Source organism: Carettochelys insculpta, chromosome 2 (genome assembly GCF_033958435.1).
Source record: "Carettochelys insculpta isolate YL-2023 chromosome 2, ASM3395843v1, whole genome shotgun sequence".
Taxonomy (NCBI): Eukaryota; Metazoa; Chordata; order Testudines; family Carettochelyidae; genus Carettochelys; species Carettochelys insculpta.
In genome coordinates this window covers 200,099,613-200,120,436 of record NC_134138.1, presented here as the reverse complement: position 1 = coordinate 200,120,436, position 20,824 = coordinate 200,099,613, and the positions used below count along the sequence as shown (strand labels likewise).

At 44.1% G+C, this 20,824-nt stretch overlaps 1 protein-coding gene across 2 annotated transcripts in view; it reads right to left on the bottom strand.

Moving 5' to 3' along the window:
- Nucleotides 1-6,603: 6,603 nt before the first annotated feature.
- Nucleotides 6,604-20,824, bottom strand: part of ENTPD3 (ectonucleoside triphosphate diphosphohydrolase 3) — a 33,276-nt gene continuing 19,055 nt past the window's right edge. The window contains exons 6-11 of one of the 2 annotated variants that reach the window (XM_074986120.1): nucleotides 19,735-19,894; nucleotides 15,683-15,913; nucleotides 14,429-14,704; nucleotides 14,213-14,323; nucleotides 10,203-10,340; nucleotides 6,604-7,681 (exon numbers count right to left, since the gene is read on the bottom strand). In XM_074986120.1, the coding sequence (XP_074842221.1) occupies nucleotides 7,448-7,681; nucleotides 10,203-10,340; nucleotides 14,213-14,323; nucleotides 14,429-14,704; nucleotides 15,683-15,913; nucleotides 19,735-19,894 (1,150 nt within the window). In that variant the 3' untranslated portion in view covers nucleotides 6,604-7,447. The remainder of the gene's footprint in view (nucleotides 7,682-10,202; nucleotides 10,341-14,212; nucleotides 14,324-14,428; nucleotides 14,705-15,682; nucleotides 15,914-19,734; nucleotides 19,895-20,824) is intronic. The other variant, XM_074986121.1, reaches the window with a different exon arrangement.

Sequence of the window (20,824 nt, the reverse complement as noted above, 5' to 3'; positions counted from 1 at the left end):
TGACACACTAAAACCAGCATGTTCTAAAGCACTTAAGATTGTCATTGTTTGTGGAAGGCACAATGTTTAATGTGTGGACCAGGATGTCTACAGGAGAAGCATCTGTCGACAGAAGTGACTGTTGGAAAGGATTTCCCACCGAAACATTTGTTGACAGATTGGATCGAAAGAACAATCTGCTCTGTTGACAGAGGGCATCCAGACTGTCTGGCCCTTTCTTGACAGAATGACTGACCAGAAGCTCTGCAGACAGGGCTGCCTGGTGAACCAGAAAGCCCTGTCTGTCAACAAAAGGGCCCTGGAACGTCTACACTACTGTTTTCTTGACAGAACAGGCTTTTATACCTGTCTAAGAAAAGAAAACATTTCACTGGCTATTTGTTGCATCCACTGAAGTGAAGATGGACAGGTGGAACTCCAAGGTGGTTTCATGGATTTTGTAGAGAAGACTTACAGAGCTTTACGCAGCTAGAATAGCAGTTTACAGGTTATAGAAGGAACTGCTCAAGGGCTACAGCTGTAACATGCTGAGCAATGCAAATAGTCAGAAAGAAGGAAAGGACTTGCAAAGTCCTTCCACCAGCCGTATGCTCAGCTTGCAGGATGCACAAGCTGAGTCCAGCAAGTGTTCAACTCTTGTGCAAAGTGACAAGTGACTTTTTGACACCCACCTGACACTTCCTCACATCATAATCAAGAAGACAGCTTCTGAAAAGTATACCTTAGCATTCAGCCTATTTACCTGCAGGAGCTTGCAGGGTTGTTGAATGAACTCTGGAAGGAAGAAGAGGATTACGTTATAGAGGGTGTGCCTGTTCATTGCAACATACAATGAATGGATGAGTCAGGTGGGTGCACTTCGAAACAGAGTATGCTGTTGTTGTTGATTACCTAGAAAAAATATTTGATTATGATGGCAATGCTGAGTGATTGTTAAATTCCAGAATTTCACTTTCTGGTTACCATTGTGTGCACTGTAAACATACTTCCAATATACAAATCTCTACACATCTACATGCAGCATTGTACTACAAATCTGATTTATGTACTGGATGAAACCAATGTAATTCTTCATACACTTAGGAGACTGAGGGCAGACGACAACCCAAAATTTGCTTCTCTGTATGGTGAAGTGAAAGGTTTGGCTGATGCGGTTCTGTTGAAGAATTGCTTCCAAGCACATGTGGCAGAAAAATGAGTTGTGATAACTTTGGTGCCACAGACCTTCCAGAATATTGCAGAAGAATTTATACATTGCATTCATCCTGGATGGTGTGATTTCAGAACTTCAAAAACAAGTAATAAACAGCTCTTCACATTTTCTTGCTCAGCACCTTATTTACCATAAACTGCATTTACTACAGAATGAAGATATTATGATGGCTCTCTATGATGCATACAAAGTGGACACTTCTGTGATAATTTGAAAGCATAATTGTAAAGATTGTGTAAAAATGGATAGAAATTCCAATGGATAAATAACCAAACAGCATTAGTGTTCTTCAAGAGCTGACCCTAACCTCCTGATTTCAGCATTGCCCTATTTTGGTCACCATGCCAGTTAATGTTGCTACAGATGGAAAATATATAAAGATATTGCAGACAATGAAAACGTGGCTAAAAAGCTCTTGGGTGAAAGTCAACTCACAGATCTGTCTTTAATTAATCTTAATCTACTATATATTTTAGAACGCATCTGTCTGCAGTGCTAAGTTTGTTCAAGAACTCCTCTTAAACAGTAAGAGCTATGGCCATGAAATTTGGTATGTGGATTCCTCTTATCCTAACTGAAACCAAGGTCAGGATTTGCTAGTGCCTGGAAAGTGGGAAAAGCTGAAATCCCAGGGTTTTTCAGAAGATGAAAAGGGAGGGGCACTAGCAGGAGGGACAACATACATCAGCCGCACCAATGGAGTGAACTCAAGGAACAGACATACTGCAGCATGACCTCTGGGGGCAGCCACAGCAGGAAAACAGCAGCCACAGGGAGATGGGGCTCTCAACTCTGCCTGCCTTTGGACAGGTAGGTGCCCCACCCTGCACCCCACAGGGAGAGTCCTGCTGCTCCTCCCCACCACAGCCCCTGACATGCTGGGACCAGGAAACCTGTCCCTGCCTAAACTCATGCTGTGGCTGGGGTAAGTGGCCAACCCAGCCCACCCATGCTACTCTTGCCAGGGCCAGGCACAATGGCCCCTTCCCCACCTACTACTCTGGCCTCCCTTCTGCCGCCACCCTGGCTGGGGGAAAGAGCTGCAGTGTCCCCCCACCCCTCCACTCACACCAGAGCTCAGGCCAGGACTGACCTCCCTGGAGCTGGGGCTAGGGCCAGCCCCTGACTTGGGCCAGGCTTACTGCAATGGCCTGGCCCCCATGGCTCACCCCTGGGCCAGGCCCAGTGTTGTCTTTCCCAGCCCTTCACACACACACCCCCCCACTCATCCCATAACTCAGGCCATGGGCCAGCCCCCTCTCTGTCACCCCAAAACTCAGACCAGGGCCAGCGCTGCAGCATGGCTGCAGCCCATGTGGTCCTGTCCATGCTCCCTGGAAGTCAGGCTGGGCCGAGTGCTGTGGCCTGTCCCCCTCCCTCTCAGAGCTCATGCCACGGAAAACAGCTAGACCCCTGCAGCTCATGCTGGGACTGCCATGGCCTAGTCCCTCCCCTCTCGGATCTCAGGCTGGGGTCAGTAGCCGGAGCTGACGTGGACTGCTATTCCCCCTGCTGAGGACTGGTGGGGAGGCTGGGAGCCAAGCACCCAGACCCACTAGCTTCACAGATGATGATGAACCATTTTGCTAGATGTCAACGTAGGCCATTCTTTCAGTGGTAATTACCCAGCGGGGAAATTTAAGTGTGACTATGGGTTCTGTGGGTTCCGTGAACTGTGGGTTCCATTTTGTTGCTGATTTTACCCTCTTCTCCTAATTTGTTCAGAATTAGAGGCAAAATAATCATGGTTTATTCCTCTAGTGTCACAGGTCTGTCTGTGATAGGGTACCCCTCTTAGTAGCTGTACGGGGAGCGGAGACACGAATTTAACTACCCCACCTTAGCAGCAGTTGCAGGGCATCTAGTAGGCCAATGTTCAGCCCTCCAGCCAAGGCCTCTGAAAGTGTGGTGTGCAACCTGCCGCCCTCACGTGACCCATCGGGATTCTGTGTGTGTGGCCCATGAGACATTTTGTTTACTGACCCAGGTGAGGGTTACTAGATTCCACTGGTCACCATCCTCTGTCTTTTTCGTGCGGGCATTATTAAAGTGACACGTGTAAAAGACACATGAAGTGAGGCGCATGCTGATTGCACACAACGTCGGGTGCAAAAGCCGTACGACCCCTCTGCATCCAGTCGAAGTGGTGCTAAGACACAGTTGACACCCTCTGCAAATTCTAGGTAGGCAGGTGCAGCTTTCAAAACTGCCCTATTTTGAGACATCATCTTGGTTATGACAGTTTTGTGGCCAACTGAGATGGAGGGCCATTTATGTGGCCCACTCACTAGCCCAGATTGCCCATCGCTGCTCTGAAGTCTGAGTGGCTCTTGAAGTCTTGAGCAAAACAAGAGAGTGAATGAGCTCAAACAAAGGAAAAAAGAAAAAGCCACTTGTAGCTCCTCCCTTATCTCAGAGGGGCCCTGAGAGTAGTGTCACTGTCCACTGCAGTTCATGTAAATATCAGGCCTCTGCCTTTTCTGCCCAGGGATCCTGCACCCACCTCGACAGGATCCCTGCAGGCTGTCAGCTCTCTCTTCAGAGCTGGGATAGGTAAACAGTCTGTTCCTTTCCCAGGGTTGCTGATGTCTGAGAGGCATTCCCTCCCTTTTAACTCCTTCTCCAGTCCAGATATGATTTGCAGGTGCAGAGGTGTGGGGCCATTCCAATCCACAGCAGCTCCTTAGCCCCTTTCATGCTAGTGTGGGTGGTGTATATATACCCAGTCACACCTATCCGTATAGGATTTGTCTCTATATTGCATGCTAGAGCTTTGTCCAGTCTAGTTCTAGGCAGACTTTCAAGTATGAATTTATGAATTGAAGTCACTTGCATTGACACCTTTGTTTAGTTTGCATGTGTTTTTCCTATGCAGGTAGTTTTTAAAACCTTCTCCCTGAAAGGTGTTGCTTTATGTGAAACAGTCTTTTCATCTCAGGTGGTTCTTTTTTACTCTCTATTCCCTTACTCTGCATCTTTGTAGGTTGGAAATATATTTGTTTTAAATTTTCCTCTGTGGCATGTACATTTTGAGTCAAGAGGTGAACATGGAAGAAAGGGCTACGTGCAAACACTGCTGAACTTTAAGGGAGCTTGGAATCTGGTTTAAAATAGAAATACTCTGCTCTTCTTAAGAAGTGAAAATTGTATCAAAACGATGACTCTGAATCTCCTTAGAATATGTGAATTTAAAGTGCGGCTCAAATGGGCTGTGTCTACACTTGCATTCCTCTTCTGAAAGAGGCACACAAATAAGGTAAATTGAAAATGCAAATGAGGTATACATTTGCCTGACACCTCATTTGCATATTTTTATTTCAAAATAGCTTCTTTCGAAAGAAGAAAACCAGAGTAGACACTGCTTTTTCGAAAGTAAACCCCATCTTTGAAAGAATCCTTCTTCCCATAAAAAAAGCCATGGCCCCATCCTCTCTCAGCCCCCACAATTTAGGCCCATAAAAAAAGGGAAGAAGGATTCTTTCAAAGGTGGGGTTTACTTTTGAAAGAGCAGTGCCTACACTGGTTTTCTTCTTTTGAAAGAAGCTATTTTGAAATAAGAATATGCAAATGAGGTGTCAGATATGCAAATTTGTACCTCATTTGCATTTTTAATTTCCCTCATTTGCATACCTCTTTCAAAAGAGGAATGCAAGTGTAAACACAGCCATGCTGAATGGTGATTTGGGAGTGGGGATACAAATTACAGGCTCCCAACTTGCACAGAAAGTCTGTAGCAGTTGCTTAAGAACAGTCGTGCCTTTGAAAAATCACTAGGTTCTCTGATAGTCAATTTTTAATCACCTGAGATTAAAACCACTGAAGACCTAAGCACTGGGAAATCAATCTTTTGGGGGTTCCTACTACTGCACAAGATGAAGAACTTACCTTGCCAATTTCCTTCTCTTTGGAAAACAATTTCAAACATCTTGCATTTCTGTCCTAACACTAGCTATCATGACCAAGAAATAGGCATTGGTCAAGGAACCAGAGAAAAGCTGTTCTTAATTTGTCTTTTTTTTTTTTAAATGAAAATATTCTGAGCCCTTTATTTGTATAAAAAGATGTGAAAATCCTTTTAAACTGATCAGGTAAGTTTTAACAGGATTTCATTTGACCACTGACCCCCTTTGTGCAGCAGTCGCTGAAGAACTCATCATTGCTGGGAATATGGATGATGCATTGAAGTGAGGATGTGTTCCAGATGGTATCCTTCAGGGAGCAAGACCCAGGGAAGGCATGGGACTACTGTGACTCATGGGAGGAGTTGCATCTTTCTCTTCTACAGCTCCCACTCAGTGCAAACTTGATTTCCAGTTCATTCTCTGGCTGCTCACTGCCCCTGCCTTTCACTCACTAATCCATGGCTGCACATGGTGGCGTATGAGCAGCACAGGGAGCCGGAAGGGGAGTATGGAATGGAAATAGGAGGTGAGTCGAGGGCAAGTGAGGTGTCTTGGGGATGTTTTGCCAGTGTTCAGGTGGCAGATCCAGCATGGAGGGGTGAGGTTGTATAAGAGGCCTGGGGCAGAGAAGCCAAGCAGCTTGGTGTTGAGGCACTGGGTTTGCAGGGCCTTTCAGCACTGCTTCCTCAGCGTTCCAGTGCATAATTGCAGCACTAGCCTAGCAGTTCATACAACCTCAATGCCAGCACACAGACCTGCCATCCATGCCCTGCCCATCCATCCTTTAGACCCCCTGCTCTTTCCAACATCCTCATTCCTGCCTCCCTTCACTGTGCCGAAGGCAGTGGGCAGCACGGGTGAGATGAGAAGGCAAAGGAACAGGTCAAGGGTTCGAAAAAGCGGGGCTGGGGAGAGGTCAGGCGCACGATCTGAGGTTTGCGGAAAGGTTTTTGTGGGAGGCCTGGATCAGAGGGAACTCAGACTATGTGCTATGACGTCAGCTCCCTGGAGCATCAATGCAACCACACATGGGAAAGCTCCTGATCAGCTGATGTCTCAGTGCAGCTATCTGGTTGCTGCTTAGTGCCTCAGAGGACTGACCGGCATTGCTGAAGGAGCAGAACGTCAGTGTTGAGCCACCGGCTCTGCTGCCTCGAACAGCGGGCTCCACTCTTGCCCCCACCCCCTCCACACATTCCTTGCTCCTGTATTCATAAGCCTCTTCTCTTCCAGGCCAATGCATCCCTGCAGATCTCCTGTCCCATTTCCCTAAAGACTTGGCCATCCTGCCAGACACCCCCCAGCACTACATCTCTGCTCATGCTGCATCTCTTCCACAGAAGCTAGCCCATGTCCTGTTGCCCCTGAATAAGGAAAATAACTCTTGCTGTTTTACTGTTTCAGGAGGGTCCTATAGCTGAGATATTATCTGCATATAAAATCCAGACATAGCTCTGGTTGTGTAGGACCCAAAGAAATGTGTGGATGATAAGTCAACATTTTATTAAGGGAGCCCCTTCAGATGTTTCTTTTGTAAAAGAATAACAAAATTAAATTGGCCACTGGAGATTTGTTGTTGTATATTGGGAAACTCCATTCAATATTAAAGTACAAAACAGAGGGATCTCTGCGTTGCTTGCAGACAAAATCTTCATGCAACCGTTACAACAGAGTTACTGCTGATGTATGATACACTGAACGTCAAAATATATAGCTATATGTAATCCTGGGTTTGGGTTTGTTAACAAATAAATGAGAAAAGCTGTTTTATAATTTAGTGATCATCTTTGCATGGTGGTCTAAATCTTCTGTCAGGGTCTACATGGAAATGAACAACCTGAGTGCACTTCACAGTCAGGGTAGTTACCTCACACCTCACAGTTAGAGATAGTACACAATGTCCTTACCGGTTTCAGAAATGAGTGTTTCTTTTAGCTTCAGTATCACAGCTGGGTCATGCCTCTATTGTTCTCTGGTCTAGGGTTTTGTCCTCTTGCTTGTATCTTGGAACAACAAGCCAGTTAAGTCTACAGGAGACTTCTATGCAAAACTAACTTACAGTGAATAGTGATTACTCCTCCACTGCAAATGCTGACTAAACAAAGCAGAGTTTACTAAAGAGTTACACTATAACACCATAGGTCTACGGCAATGAGTGCTGAGACCTCTCCCAAGAGATCCAATGTGTTACAATACCATTTCCTTGATTTCTGCTCTCCACTCTACTTCGGTTTCGGGATTTTTTTTCTTGCTCTTGTATTCTTGACTTCCTAAAAATGCATTTCTTTACAGAACATTTCAAGTTTTTGTCTTGCTGTCACTGAGCCTCTGTTCATTGTGTAGCAAGTACATGGTCCATGTGACTGATATTCTTTTGCATGAATGATACAACACACAAATAAACGACAAAAATGAGACACAGCAATGCCACGGCTGTGAAGACAAAGAGGAGGCCGGCAAACAAGGAAGAGTTCACCGGCAGCTGGATCAGCTGGCTTTCTGCTTTGATCATGTTGGTGAGGCTCAGCATATAACCAAGAGACCATGCAATGCTGCTGTTCCCAACCTGAAATGTGAAAAAAGACAATTCATATCAACTTTTTTTTGCTAAAGGCCAGACAACTCAAAAGCTGCAGCACAGCTGACACTGGCGACTATTCAAAAAATACTGGAGGCAAGGCCTTAGCAAAGGCTGGTCTTTGCAGAGATTTTTAGAGAACAGAAACTTCCCAGAAGCTTTCAGCATTACAAAGTGGAATCCTGTAAAGTTACATGTAATTTTTTGCTTTTTAGATCATGTGGCTTAAAAACAATTCAGATAAAGATATCAGATTGGCTCCAACACTGAGAATGAGGGTATGGCTCTGACTATCTATACTATCTAATGAGAGGGTGTGGGTGGATGGGAGTCTCCGTCCCCAGATCATTATAAATATCTTCGCATGAAGTACAGGTTAAAGATACCAGTAAGCATAAACAGTCATTGAATTGGATTCTGTTCACTATCCTTGTGCCTGGCTACCTACAACTGAATTTAAACAACCAACCAACCAAACCACATGCACAAGCACACCCACACGCACAATCCATTTTAATGCAGAATTTTCAGGACAGCCACTTACAAAATGGCACCCACAGGAAGAAGCCAGGAGAAAGCCCCAAATCAGTCACTCTGCGTATTATTAACTCTCGTTCTAGTGCAATATTGTGGTAGCTTGTCAGTACTTATCAAGTCATTGACCCCCTTCTTTTGGCCCAACACAGGAGAAAGGGGGATTGTTTGCAGGCAAGTAGTGAAATTGGGCAAGCTAGCAGAAGAATGTAGGAATGGGTGTTTCTCACCCCTTTGCCCGTCAGGTTTAGTTCCTGTGGCACTCCTGGAAATGGCTGTTCTTTGCCATTCAGAAACGTGTCTGTCTAAATAAGTACTTCATTTCACTTTGATCCACACTTTGTGCTGCTGGCCATAGGGACACAACTATAAGTTAAATTCACTTGTGTGCTGAAGGCCAATACAAGCCTCATGCAATGAAGTCGCTCTGGCTGAAGACTGCAAAATAACCATTTATGTTGGTCTTTTGCATAGGAGTTAACACTGGCCACTAGACGATAAAGCAAGGCAGTATAATTATTTCCTTTCCTTCCCTAAACTGATGGATTTGCCCAAATGTTGGAGCTCCGTTGCTTAGAAAAATCTTGCTTAGATTTTCTTGAGGCCTTGCTCTTAAGTGTAGTGAGTGGATTGTTCTTATTGTATGGTACCTGCATCTTCTTCACATTGTGTTACCTCTTGTTGTAATGGGACAGGCCTAGCCCAGGGAAAAGCTCCATGAGGAGATTAGAAAAATCTGCTTGGAACAAGCTTCAGAAATAAGACTCAGAGGTGGGTGGTGTGGAAGGCAGAGTCCACAGTATAGCTGAGTCAGATTACTCAGAAGCAACTCTGCTGTAATTGTCACAATCTAAATGGGGTTCTGCGCAGAAAGTTGGTTCCAGTCATGTCTGCACTTTAGTGGAATACAATCTACCAGCCAATCACCTTATCAACCCTAAGAAACAAGGCTGTTTAGAGGTCCGCTTTTCAGGGTCCTCATTTTGACCCAAATCCTGCCATTTGATTGTTATGGGCAGACCCTGGTACCTGTAAGAGACCCTGTTGACATGAGTGGGATCCCATAGAGGCAGCTCATTACACACTGGGCCAGACTCTGTTTCCTCTTACACCTTGGCTATGTCTACACTGGCCCAAAACTTCAAAATGACCATGCAAATGGCCATTTTGAAGTTTACTAATGAAGCGCTGAGATACATATTCAGCGCCTCATTAGCATGCCGGCAGCTGCGGCACTTCAAAATTGACGTGGCTCGCCGCTGCGCGGCTCATCCAGACGGAGCTCCTTTTTGAAAGGACCCCAGCAACTTCAAAATCCCCTTACTCCTATCTGCTGTTAGGATGAGCCGTGCGGGAGCGAGACGCGTCAATTTCGAAGTGCCACAGCTGCCGGCATTCTAATGAGATGCTGAATATGTATTTCAGTGCTTCACTAGTAAACTTCGAAATATGGCCATTTTGAAGTTTTCAGCTAGTGTAGACGTAGACCTTGTGAGCAGACATTTTTTCCCTAATTGCTCTATAGATGGAGAATGTGAACTCTAGAGTTGCACCCAGCAGATTGGAGTTTGGCTGTTAATGAAGAAGAGTAATAAGATAAAGATTAGCTGAAATCATCTCTCCAGTAGGCTTAGCTACTCATAAGGTCCCTCCTTCAGGACCGCTCAGATCCTGCCTTACTTCTTCTCTCCCCTGATAGCAAGTCCCACCCTTGCTTATATCCAGATGGTAACAAGTGACTTCAGTGGATTTGCACTGGCATAATACATAGTAGCATTTATCTCACTCTTTAAAACTCTAAAGAATCTACGATCACTGAATCACATTGGCACCATGGGTATCATTAGGAGTTGACATTGGAACTAAAATCACAGCCCCTCTGCAGAAGCTGTCCACAAGCAGTATGTATTTGCAAGATAAAATGTCCTTCTGTTCCCATTTTCCAAATTCTTGTTCAAGTTTTAATACTACTTACCTCTTTTTGGAAATATATCTGGGGCCAAGTCTCAGGACTGAATTTATATCCTTGTACAAACAGGTGATAGATGTAGTTTGCTGAAAAGCAGTAAGATCTAGCATATACTTCTTCAAATTTAGGCAACATAAATGGAAGCTGAAACATAAAATCAACACAATTAAAATACCAACAATGTCTTTTAAGTAAGGACTTGCACAAAGCACATTCCCAATTGTAATTAGCACCTTGCAGCTGTTTTCACAAACATCCTAAGAAAATTATTATTGTGCACATGGTGATTTACACTGGAAGTGACTGTGCTGTCAATGTATTTTTGTAGTGGAAACAATTATAATTAAAACAAAAACTGCATAAAAGAGTGAAATTGTTAGCAACTACATTTTCTATCTGGTCCTTGTAACATATCTAAAGTTTTAGCTGTAAATTTCAGGAAGCTAAGCTCTTCCGGAAGATTGTACAGTCATCCTAAGGCTGGTGCTTAACAAGTGATCTGATTACAAGGACATAAAATCATAGGTAAGAGTGCTAACAGACACCACAGAGACAGTTTGTGAACTCAGGTACCTCCACGTAAATCTGAAATAACTCCACTGAGGTCACTCAAAAGATTCACACAAGTGCAGCTATGATCAGCATATGGCCGGCAGATTTGACAGGAAGATCTGAGAAAGTATGGCATCATGACACAGAAGGTCCCATAATCAAATACTATCTGTGTATACACCCATAGGGTATTTTTTTGGAGATAATTTTGGGGAAGGATGTTCTGTTGAGGTATAAAAGCTTGAGTACAAAGTTTTGTATGACAAATTATGATCCCCTACTTCATTTAACACAAAGAGAAGCTGGTGAGGGCCAGAGAGTCTGTGAGGACAGCAAGGTGACATGAAGGGTACAAGCACAGCAATCCACAGACGTCTTAGTCAGAGAAGAAATCCCAAGCAATGCAGAGCATAGAACACCACTATCTGAAATGGCAATATAACAGGTGGCAGAGCGCCACTTTGGGGCCCAGCATAGCTTCACTGCAGCTTTTAAAATTTAAGCACTACTCTAAATTATGCTCATTGTCTCAATGAGAAGAATGAATCTGATGCCAGGCCTCATCTTGCTCCCTTCTAAGATAATGGAAATGTTGCCCTTGACTTGATCTGGAGTTGGATGAAGTACAAAATGTACAAGTACACTCCATGCAAAGAGAAGTCTAGCTGTTGCTAGATTTACTGCGTTGAACCCTTACATCGTAACTTAAGACAATGGCTCTCATTACCCAAACTCTCCTCCACACAAACAAAAACAAACACGCTTGGAATTCTGAGGCTCTCCTTGTCTCCAGGTTCCCTCTGGATATTGCCCACCTATTGCCATGGAATCATTAGAAACTGTTTATGTCCTTCTTGGTAGGTACAGTACGGCATCATTTTTCCTGCCTTATAACTATTGGCAAGGCAGAGCAGACACCTACATGTCATTTTGGGGACCATTCACACCAGTCAGGGGCTCTGCCACTGCCTTCCCTGTAACTTTTGGCGCTCTCATGCAGCTTTAATTCAGACCCTGACACCAGCAGCTTGCCCACAAGCACAAGCTCTCACTCTGGCTTTCACCAACCTAGTTACTCCTCACAGGATGATAGCAACAGCCTTGCCAGAGTCAAGTTTCCCCAGATCCATCCTCCCCGAGGTCTTGATTACCATGCACATATACTTCCATCTTCTGGTTCATCTCTCCACAGCAATGAAACCCATCCCCATGCACCAGCTTACTTTTGCATACACAAACTCTGTGCACCAGAGAGCTGCGTGTGGTAAAAATATATGGAAGAGGTACCTAACAGAAAAGCCACAGATTCAAAGGTGATATAGCAAGAGAGAGCAAACATATACAAGTTACATACAAAGACAGAGCCTGAGGCTTTACACTTTCATAACAGATAAAAATCCCCTTTCTAATAGAAGTTACTATTGCCTTTGGAAAAGATCCCTGCATGCCCCTTAGCCCTAGGGCAAATCCCACCATGTCACACAGCACCTGCACCAAGTGACTATCCCTCAGTTTCTGGAGGCCTTTCATTTCAATTCCCTTCCCTTTTAGAAGCTTCTTCCAGTTTCTCCCTTCAGTCACTATAGATATTCAAAAAGTGTGGAAAACCAGGCCTCTTTCCCTTAACTCTAATGTCCACCATAGCTTTTTCCTGGGCTGGACAATAGATGGGTTCTTAAAACTGGTCTTCTCTGTTTGGGGAAGTAGTCCCTCCCTACCTGACTGCTTCACCACCCTGCTGCAAGGTTGAGGCTAGAGCAGCACCACTGTTACAATGACAATTGTTTGTATGTACGTGTGCACTATGTTCATAGCCACAGTCACAATGCTTAGCTCATAATGACTATCAAGTTCAGAGCATTACAAGCTTTCATAAGAGACCTTCCTCAATTACACTGGTAGAGTACAGCACCAGCAACAGTTGATTTAATTGCTTATTTTTTGTGGCTTCCGCTGTCCGCTTGGGATGTCTGCACTGTGACTGTTGCAACTGAATTAAAAAGCAAATACTGAAACATGGTCTATGGAGCATGTAACTAATACTTGTTTGTAAACACTGCTCAAGACAGTACTGATTTTAGAGCACGCCAGGGAGGGAGGCTTCAATTAGGCTACATCTACATTTAGAGCTGGAGATGTGATTCCCACCCTGAGTGGGTGTACTGCCCAAGCTTGCTAAAAATAGCAGCATAGCTGTGGCACCAGTTCTATGAGCAGTAGCAAGTGCTGGCATGACCAGCTGCCCCAAGTACAAAGCTATGCAGCCTAAGTGAGTTTGTACCTAGGGCAACTAGCCCATGCCGCTGTGCACTACTGCCCATGCTAGTGCCGCTACACAACATTTTTAGCCTGCTAGCTCGCTGAGAGCAAGTGTGGATGTAGAATTATAAACTTTCACCTGGAACTCATAAATTGGTTGTATGTGACCACTCGATTCTGCAACAGCTGAGCCGACACTGCATACGCAAGTTCCACAAAAAAGCGCCACCCTGAAGACATCATTTGTAGACTGATCTCTGTAAATATCCAGCACAAGAGCTTTTCCCTGAAGAACTGGACTTGATTCTTACTTGCAGTAGGGCTTCTTTATACCCTAGGCACTTTAAGGCCCTATATGTTACTCAAGCAGCATAACACAGTGATGGGCAACCTACACTAGAGAGTGGGCTGCAAAAGTGGCCATCCATCATCTCATTGGCTGCACAGTTGTCAGAACCAACACAATCTCCCTGGATAAAGTAGTTTTGCTAACTGTACTTGTCTACCTAGAATTTGGCGGGAAGTGCTGACTGAACCACGGCAATGCTTTGACTGGCTGCAGAGGGAGTGCCTGGCTTTCACAGTCAATGTTGTGTACAGTCAGCAAGCACCTCACTTCCCATGCCCTGGCCTTGTGCGTGTTCCACTTCAGTAATACTGGTACGGGAGAAAAAAAAAAGCTATGGGGACAGAAACCAACAGAATCTGGCAATCCCACATGTGGGCAACGGTAAACAAACTGTCCCATGGGCCACACACAGAACCCCGATGGGTCACATGCAAACTGTGGGCCACAGGTTGCCCACCACTAGCATAAAGGATCCTGAGTGCTGATGACTGTCAAGCCCTTTATTTCTTTTTGGCAAAAATATGCTCCACTTGCTGTGTCATGCCAGGACAGGTGCATAAGACTCACAGAGTGAACCAGAAAACACACGTGCATTTTGCCTAGTTCCTTGTTTCACTACAAGTAAGAAACTCAGCCCGGGCTCATGGAAAAGTTTCATAAGCCTGGGCCACCATAGAGTTATTTTGTAGTTTGTAGTGAACCTGAAACTCCTAGGAAAGGAAGGCAAGAATTCATACAAACCTTCTAAAAGATTAATCATATGAATCCCTGTGAACTGAGAGATCCAGCTTCCCATAGGTCTGTGTGACTGCTCCTTGATCTTTCCCCTTTCCAAATGCAGAAAATTCATACTGACCTGATTCCAGTCCTGTGAGCAGAAAACCCGCATCCTTGAATTAAAGTCAGCTAGGGGAAAGCTTCCAGTTAAATTCAAAGCATTGGCTGTGTAGTAGAATCCTGCAAAGGCCTATAAATAAAACCAGATGAAAGGCACTTCACTCTCAGGATTCTATATAAAATCATAAGTAGGAAAGAAATGATGCAAAAGGGAACATTGTGCTTGCAGACTTACCACAAACTTCCCTTTAAGCTTTGGCTGTTGGATTCCATTAAATGGACAGTCTTCACCCTTGACATTGCAAGCAGCGACGTTAAATAATGACGACACCTTCTCCTGGCATACAGCTGGATCTCCAGTTCCCCTGAAATTTATGAGCTTGCCTGGGTTGTAATTTGCTGGTCTTAGAGATTCTGTGCAACGGCTTCCATATAAGTGTTTCATTGTTAAAGCAGTTTCATAATTCCGAGGATAGCATGGATTATCAACCTTGGCCTGGTCTCTTGAATTCTAAGGGAGACAGTAAAGTTTCTTTCTTAGCAGGAAAACTTTTAACCGCTCATATGCAGTATTTTAACCATGTGTGTTTGTATGCTCCCCATTTGCCTCTGTCATAACACGTACCATTATCACACAAAGCAAATTATCATCTCACACACTGCACTTGTGAAATAAAGCAAAGATTCACGAGTCTAGTTTAATTGCTTGGCAGAATATACTCTGAGGAACTCTACAGAGACACAAGGCATTCTTCACTTTACGCCCATCACATATTAAAAAGAGGCCATAGGTCTGCACTGAGGATTTCTGTCTTCCCTCACAATTCTCCCTGCCCCCTCCATTTTAATTCTCTTCTCTCCTTTGGCGAATGCCCAAGTGGCTCGGTGTATGTACTCTTTGCAGTGCTGCTCCTGGCTGAAGGGGGCTGGATTCCCAAGTGAATGGGTTCCAGAAAAGCTGACAAGCCAAATAAAGTGTCCATTTGCCTAGTGGTGCTGCCCCTGTGGGGTTCACCCCAACCAGCTCAAACAGAATAATAGGGACTGTAGTGCATGCACACCAGGAAAAGGCTGTAGTAAGTGAGGCTGCACAGACCGGGCCTCAGCTCATTTTTTTCATAGTGTAGCCATAACCCAAGAGGGTCCCAACACCTCTAGCATTTCTGACATGCTCTTCTACTTGGTGGTGTTTGCCTGCAGGAAGTTTGGCCTGCAAGGATCCTGAATATATGTCCTAGAGATCCTGGGTTAGCAGAACAACTTGCAGGCAGAGATCTTTGGTGGGGAGGGACAGGAAATAAGAGGGGGAAAACCGATACAAAGTTTGGCTACCTACATAAAATAAATCCAATATGTTCTGCACAGTAATTAACATAATGGGGCCCCAACTCAGGCCTCGAGGCCCCCACTGCAGTAAGAACTTTGGCAGAAGAGAAAATATGTTCAGAGTTACTGAATACAAACTGCACAACATGATTCCTGCATGTACCTGTGCTAGGGAGGCTAAGAGCCTTTTCTCTGCTTCATCTTTTCCATAGCACGTAAAGCTGCGAGTATACACTCTGTATTTGTAGCCATATAGCTGTACTTGTAACATGCTGTTGGAGTTCTGTGAATTCTCCTCTGGAACAAATGATATTTGAGTGGAGGCTCCTCCTAGATCAAGGGCACCCGTGGTCTCTGCTCTGTGAGGACGGATCCATTTCCTCCAAAGGGTTTTCTAAAAATTAAATGTCATCTGCTGCTTTATGTTCTTTCTTCAGGCTTTCACTCAAGTATTTGTCAACCAACAATATATCTGACCTCATTTAAAACACCACTCAGGGAAAAGCTCGCTTGTGTGAAAGACATTGTTTGCTAAAGTTTTGTAGATTAGGGTGACTTCTTTTTCCACAAAGGGAAATTAAGTTGAAGAGTGAAGGAAAGGTTCAATGCAACCAAAACTCAGAGACTGTGTCTACACTAGCCCCCTTCTTCAAAGGGGGCATGGTACTCAGCCTGATTGGAGAATATGAACAAAGTACTGTGATGATTACAGGCTAATTTTCTCCACTTCCAAGTTGCCACAGGGAGAATTAGCCTAATGAAGTGATGCATATTCATCACAGCACTTTATTAGTATTCTCTGATCAGGCTAATTACCATGCCCCCTTCGAAGAAGGGGGCTAGTGTAGACATAGCCAGAGACAGATAGGGTTCAGTGTTCAGAACACAGGCCTGGCAGCCTCTAATCCTTGCCTCTGTATATGAAATTGGGCAAATCACTTTATCTTTCTGCCTCTCTAAAACACAGATAATATCCACTTATCTTCCTGACAAAGGTAGATAAGTGTAATACGCATTGTAAAGGTAATACTTTACAAGCAGTAAGAAAGGTATCAATAAAAGGAGAGATGAAATATTAAAAGGTTATAGTGCACAGAATAAATAGACAGGTCGGAAGTGAAGGAAGAACAAAGTTGGGAGATCTATCGGGAATTTTTTCATCAAAATACTATTTACCAATGAAAAATGCCATTTTCATCAAAATTAGAACACTTTAAAAAATCAGGTCTTTTTTCAAAATTTAGTTTAGAAAAAACAAGAGTGTTTCAGTACTGTTGAATAACATCCTGTCTGAACTCTTCAGAATAAACCGTGTTTTTCAAAATAAAAAAGCAACTTTTCAACCTGTTTTTTTCAACATGAAACATAATTAAAACAGTAGAAACTGGAAACAAAGTTTTACATTTTATTGAAGGCTTTTGATAAACCCCAACACATTTTTTCATTGCAATTACTTTAAAATTGGTTTGTTTGTTTTTTGTTCAATTTCTAAATAGAAATTTTTTGAAACCACACAATTTCCTGTCAAACAGAAAATCAGGTTCTGCTCAGTAGCTAGAGAGCCAGCTCCTCGGCTGAATGGAGTTATAACAATGTACACCAGCTGAGGATCTGCCTGAGAGCTTTTCCCAAGGTTTTTTATGTTTTAAAAACAATTCCATCACCTTAGGCCAGGAGTGGGCAATCATTTTTGATGGGAGGGGCCACTCCAAGATTTTGGTGAATGGTGACGGGCTGCACTTTTCTGTGTCGGAGGTACAGGGTCTGGGATGAAGACTGGATGCAGAAGGGAGCTCTGGGTAGAGGACTGGATACAGGAGAGGCTGTGGGATCTGAGAGGGAATTTGGGTGAAGGAGGGGGTTGTAACCTGGGGCGGAGCCTGGGAGGTGGTATGGGTGCAGGAGAGGATTCTGGCCTGCGGGGAGGAATGCAGAGGTGAGTGCAGGGTCTGAGACAGAGTTGTCACCTGGAGCAGGAGGATGCAGAGGGTTTGGGTGACGACTTGGGTCAGGCGATTGGTGTGCAGGGGAGGAGTTTGGGAAAGGGTGCAGAGTCTGGGAAGAGTTGAGGGAGGGTGCCAGAGGCAGACTTTGGCCAGGAAGCGCTTACCTAAGCAGTTCCTGGCCAGCAGCACCCTCAGGCAGGCTTCTCTTCCTGCCAGCAACACCAGCCCACCAGCTGTTCCATTTGGCTCTCTGCCCATGGGGTGGGAGGTGGATGGGAAAGAGGGCTTTGTGCATTGCCAGCATCAAAATCTCTCAGCTTCTATTGGCGGGTTTCTAGTCACTGGGACTGGACAAATTGTGATGCAATGCCTCTGTGCCCAGCAAAAATCTCTCTGCTCCTATTGGCCAGAAACTGGACAATGGGAGCTGACAGATTTTGCTGGAGGCAGTAGTAGCATATGAAGCTCTCCAGGCCCCACTCCCTGCACAGCTGTAGGTGTGAACCGCTGGCTGGCTTAAAAGGCTTGACAGACTGGATTTGGCCCCTGGGCATAATCTTGTCTGGGTCTTAGGCCTATAAGCATGGTCCATTTATCTGGTGGTTTTCAGTTTGCAAAGTTATCTGGATTTTCCTAGCCACCTATTTGCCGGTTTTCACGCAAACCCTGGAAAATGGCTTTTACATCTGCAGGTCATGAAAAAGCAAAGCATGCACCAGCCACAGATTACATTTAGTGCCATCATTATTTACTGAAGGAGTTTTCGTTCTGTGCAAGTCAGTGTTGTGTTGAGAGCAGCTGACTGTAGGCTCCGGCAAACATCTCTAGGCAAATTCCTGGGGTAAATCCTGGCTCCACTGAAGTCAATGGCAAGATTCCCACTGACTTCAGTGGACTAGGATTTCCTGTGTAGCCTTTTTCCCCAGGGTCACAAGAATGAGAGAAAAAACAAACAAACAAGCACACACCCCAGTCTCATACTGTGTGTCAAACTCTTCCCAAAGCTCTACTTATCTGAACTCTATGTACTAAACGGGGTTCCCAAAATCTGTGGTCCCTTGTGGCTTATGTGTTTTCTAAGCAGAATTCACGATTTTGATCATTAAAAACCTACATGATAAAAGTCTGACTTCAATCAAGTCAGTGTTGTTGCATGGACATATGAGAGGGAAAATTTTGTATTAGGATGCACAATTTTGATATCATGATTCAGTGTTCATCCACTATCATTTATGTGATTCCTTTGGAGCAAAATGTTATTTTGGATTAAGATGATCAAAATCTACTTTGCAAAACTGCCAGGAACCAAAAATAACTGTTCAATAGGAAAAGTTAGTAACACTCAGAAAGGTGACTGAACTTTTACTCTAGGAAGATTAACTAAGAAAATCTGAAATATTTTGGAGAGAAAACACCTGTAATTAACACAAGTGAGCACTGCAAAATCACTGCTAATTCCACACACACAATTTAGGCCTGGTGTTTACATAATTTTGTACCAGTTAAGGGTGGAATATTTTACCACGATAGTTATGCTGGTACATAGTATGAATGCAGCTATGCTGTTACATCATTCTAATTTATCCCCCTCATTCCTACAAGGAATTGCTATACTGCTGTAATCACCTATACAGTGGTAGAGCTGCATCGAATCTACAAGGACTGTATTACTGTAGCTGCACTGATCTAGATAGAATGGTACAAAGCATTAGGATAGAAGACAGAGTCCAAGATGTTACTGACAAAACCCAGGAAGCATGACTTTGCTAGTTCAGACACACAGAATGAATGAAGAGGATCTGGTGAAGATAACAGGACAGAGGAGGTTGGCAGGAAAGGGACCCTGGGGAAAGTTGAAAAAGTGGTGGACTGGATATAAGATGAGCAGATGGACCGTACAGCTTGCTGCCACAGACGGAGCTGGAGAATGTTTGCACTATGATGCAGATCCAGACAACTGGACACAGGAAAGCAGCAGCAGCAGCAGTAGCAATACAAATTTTGTGTTTATATCAAGTATTAGATTTGCCATTCAGATGGGAATCTACCTGGAGTTCTACCTTGGTCATCAATGTGCCTTTCAAAATATATCCAATGTTCCTCGTCAGGATAAAAAAAACCTCTATTTGTTTTATTCTCTCTATACCAAAAGTGAGTCTGGTCTACTTTTGCTGGAAACGTGGAGCCCTCTTGTAATATGCATCTCCTCTAAAACCTTGGGATTCACAAGCAACAGTATAAAATAAAACATGCAGTTTTTTCCACACACCTCCAAGAAATTGCCCATTAAATAGTTGGCTGTAATCCATCCATACAACCCTTCCTCTTGCCCAGTTATGATTTGAGCAACTCTAAAGTCAAAGGCCTGGGAGCTGAAGTAGTTTTGAATGTTCTTAAGGACTTCATTGGCTGCCGTTTCATTTTGCAACCTAAGCAATTCACAAAACACAAAATGCTGAGCATCTGGAAAGACAAGCTTAGCTTTATTCATTTATCAATCGAGTGACTAAAGGAATGCCCATGGTTTCCTACCAACCATGTGAGTCCCTTTTGGTCTGGAGGGACAGCCTTTAATAAGGAATATTCAAGTTAAATGTACAGCTGGCTTAAAACAACTCTGAAGGTGGTAGAACATCAAACTGTGGGCAGGTCTGCACTGCAGCTGACAGGTGTAATTGTCATCTCAAGAGGACATAACTGCAGCAGCTCTGATCAAGCTAATGTTCTAAACATGGATGTACAGCCTTCTACAAACCCTTCTGAGACCCTCGGTTCCTACTGGGATGGCTAACCTTTCCTACCACTGCAGCCACACTTCTATTAGTAGCACACTTCCTCAAACCCGAGCTGGTGCAGGTATGTCTACTCAAGCTGCAAAGTGCATTTTCCAGCTCCAGGTTAGATACAGACTATGTCCAACAGCTGCCATGTTTACACTAGAAGCCCCTGAATAACCCTGTTCCTTCTATAAGATTGTATTTCGTGAACGGAGTGCTTATGTAAAAGTGCTTTGGCCTTGTAAACCCAGGGTTGTGAGCTCAATCCTTGAGGGGGCCTTTCAAAGATCTGGGGCAGGTTAGATTAAAAAAGCCAGAAATGGTGATAGGTCCTGCTGTGAGTGCAGAGACTGTACCTGATGACCTCTCGAGGTCCCTTCCAGTTCTATGAGATAGGTATACCTGTTAGTGAGGTGTTAGCCCTCTCTTTAGCCACAGAGCCATGTACAGCACAGGAAACAGCAATGAAAAATTTCCCCACATTAATGTGCCCCAACCTTGTTCTGGATGAATCATCTCCCAGTATGACAGGTAGAGTTTTCAGGCCCATTCAAGATATAACTAAAATGGAGAACAAGAAAG